Source organism: Corvus kubaryi, unplaced genomic scaffold (genome assembly GCF_017639235.1).
Source record: "Corvus kubaryi isolate FWS band 111438036 unplaced genomic scaffold, C.kubaryi_AGA036_p1.0 37386, whole genome shotgun sequence".
NCBI lineage: Eukaryota > Metazoa > Chordata > Aves > Passeriformes > Corvidae > Corvus > Corvus kubaryi.
The window spans coordinates 1,563,238-1,590,049 of NW_024581128.1; the positions used below are offsets into that span (position 1 = coordinate 1,563,238).

General features: G+C 41.8%; 1 protein-coding gene across 3 annotated transcripts in view; it reads right to left on the bottom strand.

Annotated features, from left to right (window-relative positions):
• Positions 1 to 26,428, bottom strand: part of PELI1 (pellino E3 ubiquitin protein ligase 1) — a 43,869-nt gene extending 17,441 nt beyond the window's left edge. Inside the window, exons 1-2 of one of the 3 annotated variants that reach the window (XM_042036689.1) lie at positions 26,139 to 26,428; positions 13,804 to 13,968 (exon numbers count right to left, since the gene is read on the bottom strand). In XM_042036689.1, the coding sequence (XP_041892623.1) occupies positions 13,804 to 13,858 (55 nt within the window). In that variant the 5' untranslated portion in view covers positions 13,859 to 13,968; positions 26,139 to 26,428. Of the gene's footprint in view, positions 1 to 21; positions 244 to 13,803; positions 13,969 to 26,138 lie in introns of those variants that run through there. The other 2 variants (XM_042036690.1, XM_042036691.1) reach the window with 2 other exon arrangements.
• Positions 26,429 to 26,812: the final 384 nt, after the last annotated feature.

Consider the following 26,812-nt stretch of genomic DNA (forward strand, 5'->3'; position numbering starts at 1 on the left):
GATGGCATGCAGAGCACTTACCAGGATATTTGCGTCCTCTCAGTATTCCTACACAGTAGAGAAGAAAAAATCCAACCCTTCGATCTTGTTAAAAATCAGCCGAAATCCACCAACTCCTTTAAACCCCCAGCAACTGCCAGACTGAGTGGCTGCTCTGTGTGCTTTTACTTCAGCCGTGGGAAGCGCCTTCTGCCTCAAGAGGGGCCGGCTCTGCCTTGCGTAAGCTGGGTAAACACCGCGGCACCACGCAGCATTGGCTGGAGGCAGAGCCGGCATCCTGCTCCTGCTCCATCAATTCATCCATCCCGGGCCCCAAAAAGGAAAAAAGGAAGCAGAGGGTGTGTTGAGAACAATACTGCAGCCCAATTGCCTGGCAGCTCTGTGGATGAGGTTCTCAGAGAAACACTGATTTATTTCCTTCTCTTACATAACTGTACCCATGCATGCTATACCTTTTCTTTTTTTTTTTTAACCATAATTTATTAGCCCAGCTAGCTTTCCTCACCTCCCACACAAAGAGTAATTTCTTAATACAGTGAGAATTATACCAGCAGAAAGTCTTCAGGCATTGCTATCTCCGTTTTCACTAACACTGTAGGACTGGACACATGGCACACCTGCAGATGCCACCTGTGTGTACTGGACTGTCATGGCCAATGATTCTACAACAGCTCATTCCTGAAGGATGCACGTTTAGAAAGGCAAATCTGCATGTGCCAGACCAGGTTATGAGCTCATTTCTCATTCCACCAACATTGAAATCACTGCATCAAGCCAGTGGGTGGGATAATTTAAATGTCTGAGCCATAAAGTGGTGATGAAGTTACCACAGCTTCCAAGCTACCTCGTGGAACTGATCATGCAAATGCTGTGAGGCTGCTGCAAGCATGATATGACACAGCAGCTTAACCTTTACATCAAGTTTTACATGACAGCTGTAGTGGGTGAAGAAGGGGTACATGATTACCCTGGCTCAAGCAATGTAGATACAGCCTGACATCTCACATCTCCAAGCTGTTCAAGTGACTGTTGGTCCTGTTTCTGCTGCTCCCTCCTTGGCTTGCCACCTCAATCTTTTAAACACAATTTTATGGACTGATCTGTCAATGTTTTAAAAAGTTGGGTTATCAGCTCTGTTGAATTTTTAGCTGGATCTCTTCCCCAGTTCACCTCACAGTATAGCCACTGGGTAACACTCAAATCTGTAACTGTCAAAACAGCTTTTCTGTTCATAATGCCATAACAGCAGAAGTTACAGCTCCACAGAACTCAGCTTCATTGCTGAAAACAAGGTGAATGCATCTGTATTTTCTCTCTTCTCAACCTGTACTCCACAGCCAACTTTCCCCTAAGTAATACTGTACAGCTGTCCTGTTACAGGATCTTGTCACCTACCCAGAAAATTCAGCTGCAGAACACCTTGTCATAGGATATTCTGGATAATAAAATTATACATAGGCTCAAAGACACTTTTTTTCCTCCTACTGTAGATTACTAAGCACAAAGATACCACTTTACTCCACAGAAGTGTTTGAGCCACAGCTCCTGAACACTGGAAAGTGCCTGGAGGAAAACTGATGTACAGGTGCTCCCTTGTTTCCACTCTTCTGGTTGAAATGGTATGGTTATTATCACAGCTATCAGATTACTAAACTGGCAAGGGTCTAAGGGAAAAACCAAAACCACACACAAATCTCCAACTATTTCAACCCAAATAATTTTGCTTATCTGTTTGTGGGTTTATTCTGTAATCCCACTATACCAATGCAAATGAGGGGATAGATAGGGACCTTCTGCATCAATCTCAACAGTAACCCCAGAGACTCGTCAAGCCCAATCTTGAGATTTAAGCTGAATCCTCCCCCCTGCCAAAAATCAACAGCCTCATGTTACTGGCACACAAACCCAGCTATTCCACTGGTAATCTGTAGATCCTTAAAATGGCAATTTTTACTGGGGTGGAGGAGTCACACCACCCCACCTCCCCCATCACTTTCAAGTATTTTTTATTTTGTTCCAGCCTATACAAAGTTGGCAGCTTGGATGCTGTTTTAATCAGGGCTAAGGGTTTGCTTTCATGATTGTTTTAAAAGGAAAAAAAAAAAAGAAAAGCACATCAGGACTGCATTAGTATCACTTAACACACAGATATGGCACCAAGAGTACAAAAGGTGCTCTGTATTCAGGTATTTAACTGCAGTGATTAGTTACATTGGTATGACCACTTCTAGGTTGCATTACTTCTCTCACACAAGTTGTAAAACTTGAGTTGTACTGTTTCAAAAGCGTTCATCCTGAAAAGCAGAACTCGAAGACTGATTTGCTCCTAGAACTCCTTTATTCTCATTTTACAGATGCAGCTGTTCAGCATTCAGGTTAATAAGCTTGTAGATTACTTTATGCTGCAGCCACCTAAGAAGCAGCTACAGGTGGATTTGCTCTCTACCACCCCACCCAGCCTCCTGCAGATAGCAATCCTTACCTGCCTTCATATTAGTGACCCTCTGGAGCTATCAAGCAACTCCACACAATGTCCTTTTTATAGCTAATCATGCCCCATCTTAATTCAGGTTTTTCTAGGGTTCATTTTGCCCCTAGGCACACTTCAATGTGGCTGCCTCTGAATCTCACCCAACAGAGTTTGAATGACTGTTTCCCTGCCTGTGTTTACTCACAGCCATGCTCTACTCAACTGTTCTTGTGTCAACATTGCCCCCCACTTTTATGATGAGGAAGGTTTAATGATTTTCATGGAATCACAAGAACTATGCCAGTCCTTGAGGACTGGAAGCAAATGCTTCCAGCATGCTGTCGCTAGGCAAGCTATCTGATTTCCCCTGGAGTACAGATACCATGCCAGACTAAAACAATACAATCTGTAGCCCAAGATATCACTGCTAATTTCATAAAGTGATGCTGAACTGCAGGGGAGGTTCTTTCCTTGAAGTTGTTAAAGAAATAAAGGGCTGTATCGTCATGTTCTTCTATCTGACTCACAGGCAGATGCTGTACAGTTTGACACAATTACGTGATTTCACATGACATTCAACATGAGCATTGAAGAGGAATGCATTTCTAGCTGTTCCAGCTAAAAAGACAGCCTTACAGACAAAGGCAATTGGCAGCACTATGGCCTCTAGTGTCCTGACTGGCAAGAAGCCTGAATGGCAAACTCCTTATGTTGGAGTTAACCTGATTAGCATATTACAACTGAATTTCAAGACTGACATTTTAAACACCTGTTGATAATTTTATTCAACAGAACAGGCAAGAAGTGGAATAAAAACCCCACACAGGATAAGAGCTTGAAATTACTGCACACAGGGTATGTAAAAACAGAGAGTGAAGGAAAGGAAACACAGAAAAGGAAGCAAAAAATGTGGAAGACCAGGACATGTAATGATCCCATGGGGGAGGTATATTTGTACACTCAATACTGAATGCTGAACATACACTACACACAACCTGGACTTTGTTTCCCAAGAAGTCAGAGGCTGAACTCTGATCAAAGCCAATGATATCCAAAAGAGAAAAATATTTCATGTGTTATAAAGCACTAACACTGTTAGGGGGTTCCCAGAAGCCTACCCTCAGGTGCATGAGGGAAGAAGAAAGAAGGGAAGATTACTGATTTACCAGCCCCATTAATCTTTTATTGTGTTACGTCACATGTAATCTCTGTGCAAAGAGTTCCCATGTCACACTGTTAATAAAAAGTCATACTACAGTGTTTTAAAGAGATTATGGGGGGGGGGGGCCCATCAGCCTGAAGCCAAGAACATGCTATTTGGAGTATACAATAGAAATGCTAATCAAATAATCTGCAGGAAGAGGAGAAGGGAAGGAAATGACCTAATCCCCCACACTACTGTGTGGTGGCTTATGGCAAGGAGTAAGAAAGTTCTTACAAGGGTCGAGAAAACAAAGGTCCGTTGTTATAGCTACAGCTTTGAGATAAGAACCCTTTTCTGCATCTCAAGTTTCTGTGACTTGAAGGGTAGGTGGTACTTTATGAACTCTTCTACACTGACCACTTCTGGAAGGGGTAGGAGAGGTTAATTAGATTTGTAGGACAGCTGGGTAAAAGACCTAAATAGAATCTCAAGTTCTTGAGGCACAACAAATGTTCCTTCAAACAGATTTGCCAACTCTAAAATGTCTTTCATCCAGCCATGGTAATTCTTAAGCAACTGTGGAGCAATTTGTCACTGAAGGAGCCTAGTTACAGAGTGGCAATAAGTCATCACACTGCACAGAAGCATTTCCCATCACAGGAGTCATACTCTGCCATCAGACAAACCTAATGAGCACTTCCTATGAAGTCCTGTTCCACCCTTACATCTTTGTGTGCCCGTTCCTCAGCTACACCATGGAAGTCCCTCACAAGAGAAACGGGGCCCAATGAGCAGTTCAACACAGCAACTGTTGCCCAAGTAAGACATCTGGGAATTAAGCTGCTCTTAAAACAATGTTGTGGCTTAACCAACCCCATCCAGCCACGAAGCACCATGCAGCTGCTTGCTCACACCTCCCCTGCCCAGTGAGAAAGGCAGGAGAATCAGGGAAAAGAAGGTAAAACCCTCAGGTTGAAATAAGAACAATTAAGTAATTGAAAGAAACTAAAATAAAACATAAGGAAAAGGGAGATAACATAAAAGGAGAGAGAAAGGAAATCCAAGAAAGTGATGCTCACACAATTGCTCACCACCCCACTGACTGATGCCCAAACCATCCCTGAGCAGCACCCAGCCCTTCTCCGCCAATTCCCCCTAGTTCATAATACTAGGCATGATGTCCTCTGGTACGGAAATCCCTTTGGCCAGACTGGGTCACCTGTCTTGGCCATGCTCCCTCCCAGCTTCTTGGGCAGCTCCTGGATGGCAGAGCATGGGACCCTGTAAAGTCCTTGATTCAGAGTAAGCACTGCTCAGCAACAACCAAAACATCAGTGCATTCACACTATTCTCATCCTAAACACAAAACACAGCTACTATGAAAATTAACTCTATCCCAAGCTGAAACCAGAGGAAGATGGTTCTTCACCTGGCTTCAAGTACCACCTGAAGCACCAGATGTGCTGAATTCATAAAAATTCAAGACTGAAAGAACGATAGGCAAAGCATTCCTCATTCTGAAGAAAGCACATTTGTTTCCAAAATGGTCAAACTGATGCAAGTCACCTGCCAAGTCAGAGCCATACAGATGCAGTCACACCAGGCTTCTTTCCAAGACAGTAAACTTCTAATTTTCCAGGTACCTGGAAAAAGCTATTGTAAAAGATTTTTTTTTTAAGTTCTCTAGGATCATTTCTGGTTCAATTAATCTTGGCTATGCACAAGCACTTCCTTAAAGAATTTATTAGCTGTTGTTCAGCAATCTTGCAGCATCAGAACCCAGATTCACTGAGCTTCAGGTATTATGGTTTCCCTTAAATAAAGAAAGGGAGGCCCAATTTGAATTCATTTCCAAGACACGATTTTTGTACTTGCAAAGCCTTTAAGGTTATAGCAGAACTAGCTGAACCTGCACTACCCGAAATTTTTCATTCCCACAAAGCCAGATCATTTGGCCATGGACTTGTACAGAGAATGCTAAGACAGTTGCTAGAAGTAGTAACACTGTCAGTTCTGAAAAACACCTTTGTCTCAGTGATGAAAAACATTTCATGTTAGATTATTCATTCAGATTAGCAAAAAAAGGAAAAGTATTCAGCTATGGAAATTCAGCTATAACTGGCTGTGTCCCCACACTCACATTCTAGGGAAAAAATATCTTAAGAGGGACAAAATTTGAAAACTATTCAGTACAGTTTCTAATCAACTCACACACAAATGGATCTCTTACAAGAAGGCAAATATATTTACCTTTAAAGAGCGCGTGAAGCAAAAAGTCAAGTTTATCCAACAGCCTTCTGCTTTATTCTCAGTTCCTAACCACACTTACTAAACTCTTGACACTCACTACTTTGACTGTAGTCCCTCCACAATTCTGGTAAAAAAAGTGCTGGATAACATCAAAACAGCTCCCCTCACCTCTGCATGTCAGTGTCCCAAGTCCATAGCTCATACCTGAATATTTTGCAAATCACTGCTATTAAACATAACCATCTTACTACATTCTTCCTCCTCACTTCAAACTTTTAGACAGTCTTCACACAAGGTAGAAAACTTGGTCCTTTCTAAACATATCACCTCCAGCATTTGCACATAAAAGCATATGACCTACATTCCTCTGGAGAGCTGTCAGAGAGCTGCCTCCTCTCTGCAAGCCAAGGGTCAGGTTTTCACAGCGGCCTGCTAGGCGATGTTACAGCTCCGCACAGACACACGGGGTTCAGCACCTCCGTTCCCTGTACTTCTGACAGTCAAGGACATCTTTTTAGGAATACTTTAAATGCTGTTTTATGAGCTCAGGTACAGAACAAATGTTACTTTAGGCAGTAACTCAAGAGAACAAGAATTGATTACTTATCACATGCAATAGGCTTCTAATAGTGGTATACAGAAGTATGTCCAGATACATTAAAAGCTGCCCCTTAAAAACTAAGGTGAACCAACTTTTATGCTAATACAAGTTGTATTTATCCATAAACACAAAACTAACTTTTTGCACACTTTAGTTCCCATGTGCGCCACCTCCGACAGCCAGCAATTCAAACAGGACAGTTCCAAAACCTTCTCATGTTAGACCACCCGCCTGTTCACAGTTTGTTATTGCTCAGAGAAAAAGAATCCCATGCCAGTCAATCAGATCTTTTTCTTTCCTTTCTAATCCCATGGGAAATGCATGATTTGGCATATCTAGACAGGTACAATACGTTACTTCCTACACTTCTAATCCAATTTGGGTAAGAGGTTTACTGCTTATAAAAATAAACAGGCAGTTGCACTTTACCTCTGCGCAGGCACTAACACCTAACAACAAAAAGGTCATTCCCAAATAGTAACAATTCAGCGCTAGAGATGCCATCCCTAAATTCTGCTCCTTGGCTGAGACAGAAGCACAGTTACTTCTTTAGAGGTACAAGGGAGAACTGGTAGGTACTCTTGGCTCTTATCACATGCAATGTTTGGTATTATTGTGCCAAATATATTCCCACCAAAAAAAGCCCAGGACAGAATATCTCAGCCATGGAGATGGAGCTGTACTATTTCTATAAGGACCCACGGGACTTTGGTCTGACCATATGGTCGAGTTTTAATTAAGACCAAAGGAAATCATTATGTTTGACATTTGACTTACAGTTGCAGGTTTTCAAGGTTATCACTAGTTTCAAATTTTCAATTTTCTATGTCCACAGAAAAATATTACCTTCAAATAAGGGAAAGTATCTAGCTCAATATGGCAGCTTTAGATTAGCACAGCCTTCAGTTACAACCGCAAGAAGAAATATTCCCTAGAGCACGGGTCATCGAAGATAAGCAAAGGCATTTTGAGACTGAGTGGCCTGTTTGTTTTCAAAAAAGCCATGCATTTGAAATCTGTATTGCTTCTTGTCTACTCAGCATATGTCAGACAAAATTCAGCAGATGAAGACAAAAGTAACTTTAGATTGGTGGAGTACAGGGATAGTGACAGGCACTGTGGCAGAACATTTTTCCAGCAACTGCCAAAGTGATGCACCCATTGTGAGGCAGTGTTAAAATGTTCAGTTGTAGTTTCATGGACTGCCCCAGCATTTTCAATGATGCTACATCACACTACAAACTCTAATGCAATTACATTAGCAAGGCAGCACTTTGACTCTTTGTAATTCTACCAGCAAAGAAAGTGTTCCCGAAGACAAAAAAGTTCTTTCTTGAGCAACAAGAATTCCACAGCAGAATTCTGTGTGAATATAAACCTTCAAAATTTGGCCTAGAAACTAAGACTCTTAAAATTGAGGTTTGAGAACACGAGTTCAGAGTATTTCTCATCAACTAATACTAGTTTACTTACTTGACATAAAATGTTCAAGCAAAACAGCTCAACAATTTCTTCTGAAAAAAAAAACCCAAAACAAACAAAAAGCCATGCCCAAAGCTCCATCTTGGCCAGGACTCTGGCTCTCTGTACTTTACCAGCTCATATTTCAAAGCTACCTGGAGAAGCTTCCAAAGCAAAAAAAAGAGTTGAACAGTTAAAGATGGAGCTAGATTTGAACTAACACAAGCATGAAATAAAATCTACATTTCTTTCTCATTTGGGCATTTTTCTGACACACAGGAGTATCTTCACACTTGCAAACTCACTTCTAGCACTGACCTCTACTTTGCACTTTGTACCTGTACGCGTTGAGAGGCAGGCTTTGTGCAAAGAATTACTTGTTTTCTCTCAAAAAAGAATTTTTCCATTCAGGAAATGGGAAACACTGTTGGGCAAATACATTGAAAAGAGCATACAGCCACAAAAAAAGGGCAGTTGTGACAGCACCACAACAAAGTGATTTTTGAACAGTACCAGACGATTCAGAACACAGTAGTACTTTAGAGAGTTTGGAAATAAATTTCACATGATTTACAGCATCACTTATTTATTAACCACATTGACTGGTTAATGTGGTACAGATTTCTTCCTTTCTGAACCTTGGGAAAGAGATTAAGAGAAGCCTCCACTTTAACCCATGATGTGCCCTCCAGATAGCCAAACATAGCCTGTGCGGGTATCTTCAAGTGCATCTGTGCCTACCACAGAAACCTTAGGGGCCCTGTTTTTCTACTACAGCAAAGTTAACAGTAACAATCTGGTCAGGAGGAGCCATTTCAGTTGCCCCTTTTCATTCACCCATTCAGTGCAGACCGATTCATTCCAAGAAATCTGGCTCTTCAGGAGTGATCTTTGCAAGTTTTTAGGGCTAGATTGGCCCTCTCTGGACTGACATCGTTTATGAACATTGCTTCAAATTGCTAAGCTACTCAGGCTGAGTTCAGCGGTGCCTCACTCACACCTATTCATAAAGGTTTGTAGAAGCCCTGCTCACATATGTCGCTGTTGTACCGAGAACGGCGAGAAGAACGACACGATTCAAGTCAGGAGAATAACTCTATTTAATTAATTATAAACTGGTTTATATAACGTGGTCCACAAGAGTGGTAGGAGGTCATTGGTCCTTTGACCAACCACCCCTTAGAAGGATTGGCTGAGGTTCTCTAACACCCATTCAAAATATTTTTTCCAATATACCACAAGAAGACTGGAAAACAAACCCCAGGTGCAGAGATAGAGAATTAGTTTACAAAACCGTCTTCACTGTTTCTCAGCCAGCTGTATGAGACAGGAAAACTTTGCAGAATGCTTCAGCAGCTGGAAAATTCCTCTGCTCCTAGCTTTTTAGCATCCACACACATTCAGTTTGCTGCTTGTCATCAGTTACTCTTATGTTTAAGGATGTCTCCAGTCAGGCCATCCCTTTGCAGAGCAGAAGGCTCCAAGGGTACAAACTGTCATGGGCAACCTTGACACAAGTTAAGAAGTCACTACCCAGATTCGGCAGAGATGTCTGACTCATTCAAGCTTCTGGACCAATGCAAACTCAAAGTAAAACAAAACAACCAAAAAACCTTCAAACATTTACGGAATACCATTTATGTAATTAACTATTCAACAGACATTACTAAAAGAACTAAAGAACTTCAATATGGCAAAGTCATTGGAGCCAATATGACCCTAGACACCCAGTATGACTTTATGAAGTGTCAGGCGAGTTTTGATGAAAGCTACAAGTCTGTCAAGGCTGATCATCGGCACTGCCTTTAGCATTCACTGTGTGTTGCCTCAATGCAACTTAGTGGCAGAACAAATTGTCAAGCATGCTCAGTGTCACTCCAGCAACATCAACCCCAGCTGCAGAATAGATATTCTCTAAACATAAAGGAAACACTTTCTCTGGCTTAGCAGCCACTGTTGTACCTAAACTTTTTAAAACACTGAAGTCGTTCTGTACTTTTAGCATTTCACTGATGGAAGTGTGTGGATTACATGTCCCCAGAATAAACTTTGAACCATACCAATAAATACAGCACTGTCAGAAGCTTGGCCTCCTCCTTTTATAATAGGTATTCCTTGCATGCAAACATGACTGCTAGGACAAAAAGATGCAAGGTCACCTACTCTGAAATGTTATCAAAGCTATACAGTGTTACAAAACCAACATGAGGAGTATATCAGTTCCAATAATTTTATTAGTTTCTGAGGTGAAATTTATCTTTTAGTAACCACTTCCAAGCTGAGGCTTTTTTCCTTGTTAGAAGGGAGGCACTTCATTTAAATTGCAGAAAAATTTTTAAAAACCCAACAACAAGAAAAACAGGTAAGCACAAAACCCCCTATTTTCTATAAAAGTTTTCACTTTAAAACCAATGTGTGGCCTAAGCTCTTTATTTTGAAAGTATAGTTTAATACCATGGGGGGGAAGAACCGGTAACTTTAGATATAATGAAAGTTAAATAGCTGTATATCTAAAATCTAACAGTTACAGTAGCTCTCTCATATCAGAAATTAGATACACTTTTTTCAATTACTTAAAAGACTGAGGTAAATATTATAGCCAAAATGCAGACGTGTAGCTGTTGACACAAAGCTTCAGTCCTGAAACTTGCTCAACGAGAACCATGAGTTAGAGCTCGGTGCCTGTGGGGCAAAACACCACTTTTGGGAACAACTGCACACTCCCAGTTTTGTGACAGAGAGCTGTATTTTACTGCTTCTGGTATTGAAACTTACAACTAAGCATCTTCATATTTACTGCACTACAAAAGTCCAGCTGCAGGACTAACTACATGTTTTACTTGTTGTAGGTCCTTCTTTTTAAAAACAGGTCTGAGCCTAACATGAGGGGGTGAGAGTTTAGGAATTACTGGATTTCTTTTCATAGCTAGTCCTGTCTTTTCCAGTCATCCTCCCCCATTCAGCAATATGAGAAGGTTAATAATCATAATAAATGTGATTTTCATCCCAACATCCTCACATGTTACTTACTAATTATTTTATTAATACATTTAAATAAATGTCTTCATTTACGAAGACATAGCATGGTGCTTATTCCTTAACTTTTAATAGAGAAGTCTACCCAAAACAAAAATTGTGTAAGAAAAAGAAAGGCTGCAATTCTCACCCCCAAAACAATACCACTGTGACTGTATATACTGAAGCAGCAAGACTTATCTTTACTGGCAAAAAAAAGGTCCAGAATACAAAAGTTAAGCAAAGATAACAGAAGGCCTAACATAAAGGGGCATGGAAATATTACAATCAAAACTCCCAGTGAAGTGGCAGCCAACTGAAATCAAAGATCATAAGAAAAGCTTTCTTCTTAATCAAAAGCAACATGAAATCTCTTTTTCACCACAAATGCACAGAGTAATCTAAACCAGCTCCAGTGTACAGAAGACTGAATCCTTTGACAGAACTTCAGCCTTTCAGGTAACTGCCTGCAAACTGAACATGCTCCAAAGATGGTTTTTAGTGTGGCACAAATGAAGAATATCTAATTAAATTTTAAAAAGTAAAAATACTTGCAGCCTGTAAGTTTAGCCCAGACTGGAATTCTGCAACAAGATCCTCTTCCTTAAGGGTCTTTTTAAAGCATGCCAAAACCATTAGTTAAAAGGATAATCTAAATAAAGCCATTGTTAAAAAAATAAAACTACATCATGCCATGGCTGGAACAGCTAAGGTACTGGTCAGGGAGGAAGGATTATTTCCTGGCACAGTAACGAAGCAGCAGACTTCGTTCTCTCTTTCTATTACTATATTAAACCTTCCCAATGTATCACAAAAATAAAACTGAGATTTGGAGCTCATCTGATTAGCAGATGATCAGTTGTACTGAGAAGCAGGACTTTGTTTCTAAGCATACTGTGCCAAAAAAAATTGAAGCCCATGTTCTGTTTTTCTTCATCTACGAGGTCACTTCACCAAACCTGATTCTTGAGCCCAACTATGCAGGTGTAAGTAAGGATTCAGCTGCACTGAAGGCAACTGAATTCAGCAGCATAAGCAAGATCACTATCAGCCTACCTGCGCAAGACTGTACTAGAGCAAATCTTGGCAGGACATGTAATTTAATTCACCTCTCTGATTCTGGATAAGCCCCAGACCTTCAAAATAATTACAATGCTGTCAGAGACAATGTTCACTGTCAGTTACAGTATTTAGTTGTCTACTGTTTCTCTGAAGGGATGAAACACTTAAATGCCAGCTACCCTCCAGCTTCTCAAGCCACCAGCTTCAACTTTGTTTCACAACTCCTTTAGAATTTTTCCAAGTGTTTTTGGCCTATATACTAGTACTTGAACACAGCAAGTCCTCTCTGACCCACCATGTTTCATGAGATAGAATCTCCTTCCTAATGCATTTTCCAACAAGACTCTCAAGTTTATGTTCTAACGCCTACATTATTTTAAAAGCTCTACACCATACTGCATTATCTGTTGAGCTTCCCTTTGAAACACACTTGCAGAGTTAAGGAATTTTGGACTAAGAATTCACTCATGAAAGAAACTTGACAGAAAATTGAGAGGCACAGTGGAATACAGGGCTGATCAGAAACTAAAATAAATATGCAGCATGAATTCAAGTCAGCAAACTCATATGAAATAATGAAGTGGTATTTCCCATACCTAAAATGTTTCAGGCTGTTAACCACCAATACTGACTGCTCATAGCTAGTTTTGGGACTTTGGCAGTTGAAACAGAAATAGCAGCCATTGAAGCGCTGATAGCTTTGATCATGAAAAACATTATTATGATTAGCATCTCATGCCTATTTGCTCCAATCCCCTGAGATGTAAAATAAAACCATAAACACTTTCAAAGTTACATGCCAAAAGTCCTCCCACTATTAATCACACCCTTTGTACTTGAGGTTGTACTCTCAATTTCACTAGTACATTAACTCCACTTGAAAACTGGTCTAAGCAAGGTAAAGTTGATGTTCTCACAACAGTATATTGTGAGTTGGCTCAAGCAATACTGAGAGGAGGCAGCAGCTGTTGTCCTCAAACCAGACAGCTAAGGAAAAAGAACAAGCCACAGATATATTCACAGGCAAAGCTACAGAAAGCAATGCAAGAATTTTAAGCCTACCACATCAGAAGGATATATAGTCAGTCTAATAACAAAACTTAAGGCACAGCTCCCTGAACCTCTTAGGAAACTCCCACAATTAATTTGTTTCTCCTGAGTTAGTGAGAAAACTCAGCTCATGGAAAAACTCTGGTCAGCAGGTCCGGAGTAAAGACAGGCCAAGGACTGCATAGCTCAGATCTGGGGAGGGGGAGCTATGTGTGTGCACAGGCCAGGGAAATGAAATGGAGAAGGCATCACTCTCAGCAGGTAGTAAATACTGTATCAGAGCCTCTAGAAATAACCTTAGCTAGAAATCAAACATTGGGGCACGAGAAAGTAAATTTGGTACGGTTTAGAAGGCGTTTTGCTAATATAAATATATATACAAGGCGTTTTGCTAATATAAAAAATGCTAACTCTGCATTTTTATAAAAGCTGTGAGTGGTTGCTGTAGTGAGATACTGTCCAATGAACTACTTAAAGCATTATCTTCCATGTATTCTTTAAAAAGATAGTGATTAGAGAACAAATACCTTCACAGATAGTTACAGCAAGACAATAGAAATAGTTTGTATTGTTCTACACTTGTACTTTTAGCAGCTAATCTCAATCAAAATCTTCCAGAGGTAAATAAAAGCTTTATTTGAAAGGAACTGTAGAAGTAGTTACTGAATCCTCTAGACGAAAAATTTGAAAAGTTCATTTGCAAGTAAAAAAGTTTGTTCTTGTAGAACAACTGTGTAGATGCAAACTCACCGTGTCCAAGCACCTCGAGATTGTAACCGCACTTCCACTTGGATTTACGATACATAATCAAAAGGCTCACGCGCAGAGGGAAAGGGACCTGTTGATGATGGTGGCTGTCAACAATGAGCTGAGATCAGTTAGCTGCTAGTGCAGACAGGAGAACGATTTTCAACACTGCGAGAGAAAGCCAGAGTGAGACCATATGGTTAAGCCCCATCCACATCAGCACCAACAGGGAGCATCAGCAATTGAGAAATGTCAGCTGGCAGAGGCACAGGTAGGAGATCTACTTCTCACTCACAGCCACTGTAAAGAGTGGTTTTGTAGAGGTTAGCTCAGTGTCTACTGGAACAAATGTGTCTTTGACCACAGCATATACCATTCTCTCCAGTCAATACTTCTAGTGCAAAGCAACTCAAATGCTCAGTTCTTCCAAATTATTCAGGGAATTCAGTTGCCAGTTGGTGTGCTCAGGATTTACTGAAATTTAAGAATATGTTCTGGCATTATACTGGATAAGCCATGGTTTTACATTTACAGAAGACTGCCAGTTGCAGGTAAGCATTAGACAAGCGCTGTCAGCAGACACCCTGGCTGTGTTATCCAAAACCCTGCAAAATAAGAGAGCTGAAAAGGCTGGCTTTAACTTTAAACTACTTAGAGTAAGGACACCTGGACCAGATGAACTCCAGAGTTCCCTTCCAAATTCCTCTCTTCATTGACAAACCTGGCCACTAGCAGAGAGGCATGAGCTTTGCATGCAAAGACAGAAGCCCTGCATCACAGAGCTATTATTTATCACCTATTTGTATCACTGCAGGATTGCCTGAATTTAGTTGTTAATGTATAGTAGGAACACATTCTGCAGTTAAACGATTTTAAGGTGGCATAAACCACTGCTGCCTGCAAAAGCAGCAGGCCTGCCTGTGGCACAGCAGTTACATGGCACAAGGTTCTCCACAACCATGATTTCCACAGATCCATGCTCCAAACTGTTTCTCAACTGGGATTTACTCAGTGCAGAGTGCACCTGAACAGATGACAGGAATAAAGAGTTGGGACCACCTTCCATATGACTTTGTGTTCATTTCCAGGAAAACAGTAAAACTATGTATTTTTAAATGCATGGACCAATTAATAGTGAGATAACAGGAAGTAAGAATTTATTTCTGAGCAGTACTTAAAAGCTGTGTTGAATCTTGAAAAACAAGGAAACTTAACTACTCTCATTTTCAACTAGAGCTAATTTTGTTTTCTGTATACTTGCTCTTCTATTCAACTTATTTTGTTTTTTTAGGTAACAGAAGCTATATTCATCAGTAAAAGACTGCTCAGTACAACAGTAATCTTATTAGCATGCATACTGAGTTAAAACTAAGCTTATATGAAGGATGTTTTAAAATTAAGCTTGAAAACAAGCACAGTAACAGCAATAAATGAAAAAATTAAAATCCTGTCTCAGTTACAAAAACACTCTTGGAACAACCCATAGTTCTGTCTTCATCAAGGCTTAGTCATTTCCTGTACATTTCTTCACAGGGCAGTATTTTGTCTGTTCACATTAATGCAAGTTACCATAATCAGTTGCTACAATAAAACCTGGGGTACACCAACATTAATACAGGTTATTGCCCAGTTGAAAAACTCTTCCACCAATAATTCTTCTGAATTGATGACTTGGTTGCATGCTGGGAAAGCATCTTCTGACCCTGCCTGGCAAAGATAACCTGCAGAAACTGAGCAGGCCCCAAAAGAGACTCCAGTACATGGAGTGCAATAAGAAGACAGGTGTAGGTCACAAAATACAGTCTCTGAAGATCGTGAGGTAATATCTGAAGGTTGTCAAAGCTTAAGTAACATTTCCAAAGATTAATCAGGATCTTAGAGATGGAGTAAAGTCTGAAGTATAAACCATGGCTGAGAACTAGACACCCGACTTAAAACCATGCTTAGTACTTCAGCAAAAGAGGAGGCCTAAGAAAAACCACCAGCTGCCGGGGGTAAGCTTACAATACAGACTAATTAGGAATTCCCCCACACTTTAACTACAATGATTACTATTAACAGGGAATGTAGAAGTCATTGGGATTTTATGTCTCTATCAAGAGACAGACTATCTACTTAGGTCTTTGAAGCACTGAGCAACTTTACCCTCTGCTAGAGTTGTTGAAGTTGCAAAGCAGAAACCAAAACAGACTGTCATTTAATAAAAGCAGCCTCAGCAGAAGGAGTGAAAGGGAAAACCCAGGCCCCACCGAATGCCATGCTGCTCCGCATCAACACAATGGAAGGGAATCCTGTTCCACTCTGAGTGTTATGAGCCACCTGGCCAGAAGCCATGCTTATGCACAGCTACTTGGCCTTGAGGGTTGAAAACAAAAGATGAACAGCCAAAATCTGAGGCCAGCAGACACAGCTGTCAGGCAGGGATCAGCAGACCTGAGGACTGCAGCATTACAAATGCTCCAGCCCACGTTGGTTGGCAGTTTTGCACTATATCCTATTCTTTCCCTCAGTTATTTCCTTCCTCTCTTTGTCTACCTACCATAACTCCTACTTGTGCTCTGCTTCTCTCCCCTACCTCTTCCCTTTTTTGTCTCTTTGGAATCCAAGGTCTTTCTGTCAGGCTTCTTTCTATTCATACAGTATGGAAGTGCTGAAAAATCAAAGTTCACAATTTTTGCTACGTTGAGCTTCCTGTCTCGGGATTTTATAAAAATCAAGTTTCTTGAAAGACGGTTGACAGACTCTGTTAACACTGCCCTCAGTCACAACATACCAGTCAGTATTAAAGCAAAGAGCTCACAAATAATGCAGTGTGCTGATTTAGCTTCTACAAATGGAGAGTTTGGCCACTGCAGAGATGTCTGATCTACAGCTCTCAGTCACATAAAGAGTCCCCAGCCACAGAAATAAAGACTGTCATGATCCTTCCCCAAACTCCTGCAGGGAAAAAAATTAACATGATAGCATATTGGATGGAACAGCTCTAAGAAAAATCAATAATAGTAGCTGTAAAATCTAAAATTAAAGTAAGCCTGGTTTTGATGCTTTCAGTACACACGGTACATTAAATTTGGCATAAGCCCAATGGAACATGAAGTACTTGTGGACAATGTCTGCCAAGAGCTAGAAATATAGTACTTAGTCTTTAAAGAACAAACAGAGAGCCTCAGTTCATTTCTACTTTATGCATCTGAAAAAAAATTAAATCAAGGTGATCTTTCTGAGGGAACATTTGTACTAAATCTAATTGGTGTGCTTTGTGCAATGCTGAATGGAACACATGCCCATTGGCAGAGAATCACCATTTGTCATTCTATAATCCCTTCCACTTGTAACAAAAGGTTACAAACAGATGTTAGACCTCCCCACATTCCAAAACACTGTGCTTTCCTGCTCAGCATCAGGCTTGTGCCTCATGTAAGCGCTCTACCTAGTTCTCAGTCATGTTGACACTTCTAAACATCTGACACAGTGAAAGCAGAAGAAAAATGAGAAGCCTGAACTCAGGCAACTCACGCTGCACTATCATTTTTTTCACTCACCTTCACATTTGTTGGTACTTCATCAGTTTACATGCCTCAAAGCAGGGCAAGGTTAGATTAGTAACTGAATAGTTATTTGCATTTCCGTAGCAGCCTCCAAACATTAACAAATTAAGCATCAACAACCTGTGAGTTCCTTACCTTTTTTAAAATAAGGACAAAACCCAAGAGACAAGCCTAACATCCATCTGGGACTTTGGAGACATCATCCACCATCCCAGCACAAAGGTTCCTCTCCCTGCCACCTCCTATATCCTGCACTCCTTTCTAGTTGAACAGGAGAGTGGAGCACAATTCCAGCTTTGTTAGTTTCAGTCGCAGCCCCGCCTTGGGAAACTGGAGCAGCAAGAGAAGAGGAAATAGGCAATGCTACACTTGACACCAGCCCAAAGCGAGGCAAGAAACTTCTCATGCCATCTCACTCTACATGTCAGCCAAGCACTGTCTGAATCTTTGAAGCTGTTATTTCTTGGTGATTGAGGTATTGAAATATATAAAGCAGCCAGATAAATCTGACTGTTACTCCTCCTCACTAATAGCTGTAAAATAATAGCAGAATGTCTACACTACTTGCTATTGTGGACTCCAAGAGACTGAAAGACACCAGATACGTGATTATTAAGATGATAATGTTCACTTCTCCCTATGACTGGTCTCTCTTGGCTTTAAAGTAAGCGTTAACTCTTCCCTCACCTTTTGGATCAGGCTCCTCTCTCTGCTCCTGTTTAGAAACTGGCAACTTGAACAAGTCCCTCCCCAAAGTTGGAGAGTAAGGGAAAGGCAGCAAAAATTCTTGTAACACTTCCCCTCTTGAGGCAGAGGTTCCTCTTGCTGCCTATGTATATCTCAGAAGAGGGATATATGAAAGCTTATTTCAGTGAGGAAAAAATTAAATAGCCTATATATATCGGCATAGAAATTCAAAAGTAGTTGCTGTATCTAAGTCACAAATGGCTTACAAGCCCACACTTTCTACTAGAGCACGCTGACCTTTCTCAGCCAGCAGTGAGAGGTACAAGAACCTACCCTATGTTCACATCTGCTCTTCAGAAACCCTCTGACAAAGCTAAAATACTAGTCACAGTACTGACTGTATAAATATGCACACGTGCAAGAAAAAAAAAAAGGATAAAAATAAAAGCTATTTGTGCATTTACTTGCCTGCATGATCAAGTTGAGTTCCTCAATTTCAGCAGGTGGCTGATAGCCTCAGTACAGTAATACATCACTTCTTTTAAAAAAGACAAGAGAAAAAACCCCACCAAGCTGTTACCCTCATCATGGTGCACTCCAGCCCTTAGGAATAACCTTGAGCAGTTTACAGAAACCTCACCCAGCAGGCAACAGTTCACCTGCACCAAAAGGGAAAGCTCAACTGGAATGATAGTTCACATCCACCAAATGCAGTACCTAATAAATACTAAAACAACTGATGTGGGCTACCAGCAGCATAGTAATTACCTTATTATTTAAAAAAAACAAACCAAAGATCCAGTATGATGGATCCACCTACCACAGGAATCAAGAGATGATGACTTGGCCATGAAAGCCATCTAAGCACAAAGGGGTGATCAACTGTCTTCAGACTAATATGCATTACAATGTAATTTGTCTAAAGCTTGGTCTGCTACTCCCAGAGTACAAAGTGCAGTTATAAATATATATGGTATGTATATCTATCTATCTATATGTATGTATGTATGTATGTATATTAAAACACAGTCTTGTAACTCTAAGAGGCACAAGCACAGCAGACTGGAGCAGGAAGCAGTCTTTATCTGAAATGTCAGCACTACCATCACAAATTTGCCTCAACATTATCACATGAGAAAAAAAGAACAAATGAAACACTAAGTGTCTGCTCTTGGGCCTTCTGGTTCTCTGCATTACCAAACTGAAAAACTGAAAAACTGTTAGACCTTTGTCCTGTTAAAAAGTAGTTTTTAACCGACTGTCTCTAAGTTTCAGGCCATTTGAGCTGGTTCTCTCCCAGCTCTTTATTCAAAGTACATTAAATAAATACCCCCACAATTAGCGGGTGTTGAAATTAGGTGTTACCACAACGACTTGTTTTATAGTTTGACTCTTATCTTCTGCACTGTAACTACTCAACTGCACAGACAATGTGCTCGTGCCACTTGTGGGCATGATACAGTTTTTTGTGGACTTCTGAAAGCAGCATCCTAAATCTGAAACCAAATTACCATGAAAGCTTGATCATGAAGATGAAAACAGCAGTATTGACTGAACAGTCCATAACTCTGGCTTCTCAAATATTAAGTCAACCACTCTGGTTTCCTACACAGGAGGAACTCTCCCAGTTTCTATCAGAAGATTTGTTAGCACGTTCCATTTTCTTTCCTAAATTCAAAAGACCGCAGTTGCCCAGCAAAAAGGAATCAGATCCAAATCCAAGAGGGAGCACATACCCTACCTCCAATATTAATAAGGGTTGCGGCCACTTTACTCTCTTGCACTGCAGCACAGAAGTTCAAAGTTATCTTCTGCTAACCTTAAAATACAGCAGCAATCTAAACACAGCAACTCTAATATCTGCCTGCATTTACTTTCTTCCACATTGAGCACTCCTCAGAGTATTTGAAGTGGGTCAGGAAAAAAGTAAACAAAGCTGAACAAAGAAAAGTAATTAGTGGAAAATGACACAACTGACATTTTTAGAATATAGCAGTTTATCCCAGGAGGGGCATTAAAGAAGGAAAATGAGCAACAAGTTCTTTAGAAGTAAGTAAATTACTTACAGTAAACCTCCACGTATTTTGCATTTTTACCCCTAGCCTCATACCAAATAAAGAGTTCAGCTCCATGATCTGACATAAGGATCATTGCTTATTTTCCCTGTTGAAACTTGTGTTAAACCACAATTAAGGCGATAATTATTCTTGTAAAAATATTGTATGGAACTACAACTGCTTCAGATAAGTGGAAAGGATATCAAAGTAGCACAAGACAAAAATCTCAGTATATATATTAACACTTAAAGAGAAGAGGAGCCTTGAGATTTCTTAGCGGAAATTCTTCAGGGACCACTTTTATCATTTAAGGCGAATAATTTGTCTTAGGACAAAGAAAATACAGATGCAGTACTTGAGCTTGTATGATTTTAAAAATCTAGTCTTTACTGTTTAATACTGCTAGACTATTAAAAGCAGAAGGATCTGGGAGCAGAGAAAGTGGGCACTTTGGGGCAGACCTGTTGGAAAGGCATGATCTTGACTCAAGGAGAGGAACTACGAACATATGGAACCCTAAGCCTAACTTTGTGACTGGTTAAACCTTGTCTTACAGTGTAAGGAGGCCATATGTGCAGGCTACACAGGCACACGAGCTCCCTTTCCAAAAGTTCACAGTTCCACCTGGGTGCCTCGCAAGCTGTTCCAGACAGATCAATTCCTGGGCAAAGATGACTGGCTGGTTGAAATGTTTTGAGCTAGATCTAACCCAGAGATGCCAGTTTGACTGCCCTGACCCAAAAAACAACGAAGCCATTAGTGTTTTCAGCCCAGATCAAGGGGTTATCGTCCGTGGGGATAAACTGGCAGGGACAAGCTAACTCAACAGCTGTGACTTTCCTGTTGCTCACTGCACGGTTCAGACAATTAAGCAGAAACACTGAAGAGACAAGCAGGACAGTGTGAGATGTACAAACCACATCACCAAGTTTGTTCTCACTATGCCTTCACAAATTCTTGCAGGCCTTGAGCTCCATCGGTGTCAAATCTTAACAGTCTTTTCAACAAAAAACAAATCAGTGCCCTAAAATTCAATCTCTATTCCCTACCTTGCCCATGCAATAAGGAAAATAGGTACCCCAGCTCAGAAAAGAGTATTTGTAAGCATTTGTAATGAAGCCCAAACGGTTACATAGTTACAGAAACATTACAAACTTGAAATACAAGCAGCTAAGTACATCCAGACAGATGAATCAACTGGCAATAGAAGGAAAAAACCCATTGATGGTGGTCTACTTAAAATTCTGGCTAGGGAGGGATTTGTGTTTTATTATTTTTCTGTATTTTGGTTGCTTTGGGTCGGTTTTTTTTTGTTTTGTTTGTTTGCTGTTTTGTATCTTCAAGTCCTAGCTCCAACAGACTATCCCCCAGAGAATCCTACCTGACTAACTTACTCCAAACCCGTAACCTGCAAGTACCCACACAGTATTTTTCTTATAGATCCCATTCACTCAAAACCTCAATCAATCCACAAAACACCATTATCTAGAAGCTATCCATATTATCAACTACCCTTAACAATATCAAAAAATATTCTAAAGACCATTTCTGGTTTGGGTCTTTTTAACTATAGCCTTTCAATACCCTCCTTGCTGTTCACACATACATACACACCCTAATGTAGCCAGACTGGCACCTCCCTGCCCCAATTAACTCTGTACTATTAAAAAAACTTCTCACAAGGAACGCTTTTCTCCCTTCTAAAAACACATTTATGGAATTAACTTCTACAAACAGGGTTGGCACAGAAAAACATCTGGTTGGCATAGCTGTCTAGCCAACGTCAAGGCAGATCAAGAGTGTTTTGAGCCAACCTTGACACATATCCCAAGTCTTCTATAACATATACAGGTGAACAAGGAAAGGGAGTGTGAATTGAACAAATCCTCTTCCTGACAAGAATACGATTACTGGACCAGAGTAAGGGGTTTTGACTGCTCCTAATCCAAAACCTGCAATATAGCTTTAATTAGAAGAGTAAAATTATAGGATACTCCCAATCCTGAAACCACAGCCAGAAATTCACTCCAAGGTTTAGTCCACTCTGCTTTCGAGTATGAGATTCAAGCCCAAAATTCAGCATTTACATAAGTACCATGGGTGGCATTCAAGTCACTGTGATTAAATTCAGCAGCATGGATTAAAACCAAGGTCAGCAGATTAACTTTTATTACCTGCTCATGCACTGAGCCGTGCTCCTGCATGGCAACCTCCAGAGGATACCATCAGTCCTTAACCAAACACTTTCACCCAGGCACTGCATTCAGTCTCAACCAAACAAGCTGCTGACTTGTTCACACTTGAGCCCACGTCCCCAAATGCCACCTCACAGCACTTACACCTCACACGCCAGCCAGGAGACATTGCTGGAGCAGGATTGGTATTGATGAGCACCTACCTCCAGCACAGGGTGCCAGCAGAGGACAATAGCTTTTTCCTGCAAAGCCTGTAGCTTCCAGTCAACTATTTCACAATCACTCATCACACTACAGGGTTATTCCAGAAAGGTCACTTTGAGCAGCTAGGAACATTTGGTGCTCCAAATCACATCACATGTGTCAGCAAAAGAAGTCCATGGCACAGAGCTCACCTAGGCAGCCCATAAGCTGTGCATTCACTCGTGCAAAGCACCCAGGAACCGCTGCCTACCTGAAGAAAAAGTTTCTTTTCAAACCAATATAAATACAGGATACTTGTAAAAGAATATACTCATAGTGCAAGGCTGTCATTTTTCTGCAAATCAAGTTGTTGTCAAAGAGTTTTTACTACTTTTAGCAGAAGGCAGAAACAAGGTAGAGCTTGCTTTTTTTTTAAGTTTTAGGATGATTTCTAGCAGGACAAACAGCTTCCATCTTTTTTAACTTGAAAGGCAGGCTTTTGAATACATACATTCAAACATTTTATACAAGAAACACAACCACTTGTAACTATTAATGGCCACATCCATTACAAAACATTAAGGCCACAAAGAATGTGCCATGATGCTACCTTATTGCCCCAGCCCACCTGCAAGCACGCAGTGGAGAGCCCACAGCAGCACACGGACAGGGAAATCCAGCCCATGAGCTGCCCACCACCTCCAGAGAGGCACAGAGCCACTTAAGTTTTGCCCAGCTGACATGATTTTTCACAACTAAATTGCTGTTTTACCTTCTTCCCCATGAATCTTTTCATCCAAGTAGGCTAACTGGGCCTGACTGGAGATGCAATATTAATTTCAGTAGGACTGGGGAACTACAGTAGAAGTATGACACTTCCTGGGGCATCCTGCTAACCAGTAGATTGAAAGAAAACAGAAACAAGATCAGATGGAAACATGCTTGCTTTTTTTTCCACTGAAACTCAGCAGCATTCAGCGGCACTCGACCTACTTCCTATCCCATGGCTTTGCTGTCACTTCCTTTGACAGTTTGTCAGCACGCTTGTGAATCTGGAGATTAAGGAATGAATGTCTAGGAGGCAAAAGAGCCGGACTTTTTCATCCTGATGTTCGGTCAAAACTTTTACAATCTAACCAGCAAGGCGCACAGTGACCAGCCAGCAACAAGTACCTCCAATTACTGGCATCCAGCAGGAATTGCTAATCAACTGTGTAATTTCGCTTACAAGTATGCACTTAAAGGTGACTGATTTCTCATGAAACACCCTCATTCTTCCTTTCTTAGCTCAGGGCATGGATTAGCATTTACAAAAAGCTTTGGGTTTTCTGCTTTCCTGTATTCCAGAGTTCCTGTCTGAAAAGACATTTTATATCAAAAAATAGTTCTAATTAGCTCCTTACAAATGAATAAGAGTTTTAAATACCACTGGCTACAAGCACATGATCCTCTACTTTGTACCTACAAACACAGTCACTAGCTAAAAATGCTGAAGTGAAAGGATCCTGTTTGCCATGCCTGGTTTCTTAATATAAACCAATACTGCTACCAAAATACAAAATGGTTGTAGCAGAGGTAGTATGTTAAGTTCTACTTTAACTGAAATACTAGTAGTTACTCAGAATGTAAATTTCCAAGATGAACACTAGCACGGTGAGCTGCTGTGTTGAGAAACAAATTCCAGTGTTTGGTAAGAACGGAAACATTCATGAGGCACACGTTACACGATTTTACCCAGCGTAACAGTAGGTGCTCCTACATGTTTAATTCATTTGAAATAGGAGATGTTGAAGCTTAAGGTACCCGGTAGCAACCTATATACAACCAAAATGCATTCCTAAAGCTTCCTGCCAGGCCATTCACACGACTTCAAAGAGTTAGGACACTGATCTTGCACAGCACTAAGAGAGTCTAATTTTCCAACTACCAATGCTCAATTTTCAACAAACCATGCTTTTTCTTGAGGGGAAGGACAGCGGTGGAGAGGAAAAGGGGAGGTGTCCCGTGCAGAGGTCTGAACTTTGGCTCTACATTACTCATTCCAAAATTGTCGGCCTAAAACATTCCAAAGCCACACAGACCACACAACACATGCAAACGAAGATCTGGGCAGCCTGTTCATCTCCACTAACCTACAGGCGCCTTCTGGAACAAAAAGCAACCGAAGATGTATCATCAACAGGTCATCCGGCTGCTTCTTTGTCGGAAAAAAAAATCGAAACGCTGCTGAACAGAAACCGGAAACGGCCTTTTTTTTTCCCCCGGGTCTCCCCCCGCCCCCAAATGCGTTCAAAATGAAAAGGAAATAAACCTATCGCCCTTCAGATGCAGAAGCGCCAGCTTCTAGCTAGCTGAAAGGCTTCGTAATTTTCCTTGCCAAGTAGTGTTTTTTCAAGGCAGAGGAGTCCCAGAGAAAAAAAAAAAAGAAAAAAAAAAGAAAAAAAAAAAAAAAAAAGGGGTGGCCTTTAAGGCCAGAAACACCAGCGTTACAGCCAGACTGCTCTTTCCCCACATGTATTCCAGAAGCTGCATTTTGCAGAGGTGAAGTAGCTGCAGTTTTTGAGGGGGCAGTTAAAACAAAAACGGGGGGGGGGAGAAAAATCCTTCTGGTAATAAAAACATAACTGCTTTAAAATATACCCTTTATGAACGAAAATTATTCGGCTGAAAACACAACTGCTTCTCTCCCCTGCCTTTTGAATATCTTCTCTACAGCTGTTGCAGGCAAAAATGTCCCCTTCGTACTAGATCCTCCTGAAAACGCATTATTTAACTAGGTGAAAACAAGAGTGAAAAGAAAAGCCGGACACAAGTTGCGCTGGACGGCGGGCTGCTCACAAAAGAGCCATAGCTGAGGAGATGGGAGAGAAACCCTGCAATTCCCCCAAGAAGCTTAAAATTAAAGACACAACTTACCCACCGCCCATCTGGATTTTTCCAGAGTAAAACAACATCAAATTTGGAAGAGCTAGGGTTTTAAAAAAAATTTTAAAAGTCCAAAGAAAAAGAAGCAAGCTTTCCCACCAAGATCTTTCAGGTTAACAACAGCCAGACAAAAATCTCCCTTTGTTTTGTTGTCACCCGCCTGCGTGCTGCTCCCATTCCGCGCTCCGGCACGGGAGGCTGCGATCAATGGACTTCGCGGGGGAGGCGGGGGGAGAGCTCGTTCTTACCCCCGGAAAAATACATATACCGCCACCGCCGCCAAAAAAAAATCCACCCCCGAATTCAACAGAACCCTGGTGTTCAAGTATTGAGCGACTTTTTTTTTCCATTTTTTTTTTTTTTAAGTGATGTTTTTCCCGAGGGCAGACGGCTCAGCAGCCGCTCCATGACAAAGAGCTTCCCCAGCACATCCAGCTCCAGAGCGGGGCCAACTCCGGGCGGGTGGGAAGAAGAAAAAGATTAAAAAAGATTAAAAAAGAAAAAAAAAAAGAAAGACAAAAAACTTCCCAAACCCCCGGGGGAAAAAAAATAAGAATGGAGAATTATTTTAGAACCAACCACAACAACGAGCCCTGCGAGGCGCAGTACAAAGCGCGCAGGGCGGCGGGGAGGGGAGGAAGGAGCCCGAGGAAGGAAGGAAGGGGGCAGGCCCCGGGCAGGCCCCCCACCCCTTCAATAGCAGCGCGCGGATGGGGCTCTGTCGCGACAAGCGCGATACTCACCCCAGGGAGGAAGAAATCGGGCAGAAGAGGCACCCCACGCCGGCAGGCCGGGAGTGGGGGGAAGGGGCAGCTTCAGCCTCCTCACGGCCGCACGGAGGGCGATAGATCCGACTGGACGACAAGGGAAGAAGCCTCAGAGCGCTCACCTCCGGCCGGCAGGGCTCCGACGAGCCGGTGCTGCGAGCCACAGGCCGGGGAGCAGCGGCGGCAGCTGCCGGGAAGCGGCGAGGAGAAGAAGCCGATGGACGCCGCCGGCTCCGCCACCCTCACACCGACTGCCGCGCGCCGCCCCCCCGCCCCGCCTCACCGCGCGCCACACCAGCGGGGCGGGGCCCAGCGGGGCCACGCCCCCTCCCCGCCCCGGGGCATGGCGGGAGTTGTAGTCCCGTCCCGCGCTGAGTACAGCCCGTGTGCCCGCACATGTGCGCACCGGCGCGCAGGTGTGTGTGTACCTGTGCGCAGGTGTGTGTGTGCATCCACCCACCTGCGCTTCCTGTGCTGCCCAGCGCTGGAAGCCCCCTGAGCCCCGGGCTGCCTCAGAAGGAGCGTGGCCAGCAGGTTCTCCCCCTCTATTCTGCTCTTGTGAGACCCCACCTGGAATACTGCGCACGGTTGTGGTGTCCCCAACATAAGAAGGGCGTGGGACCAGAGAAGTCCAGAGAGGGGCTATGAAG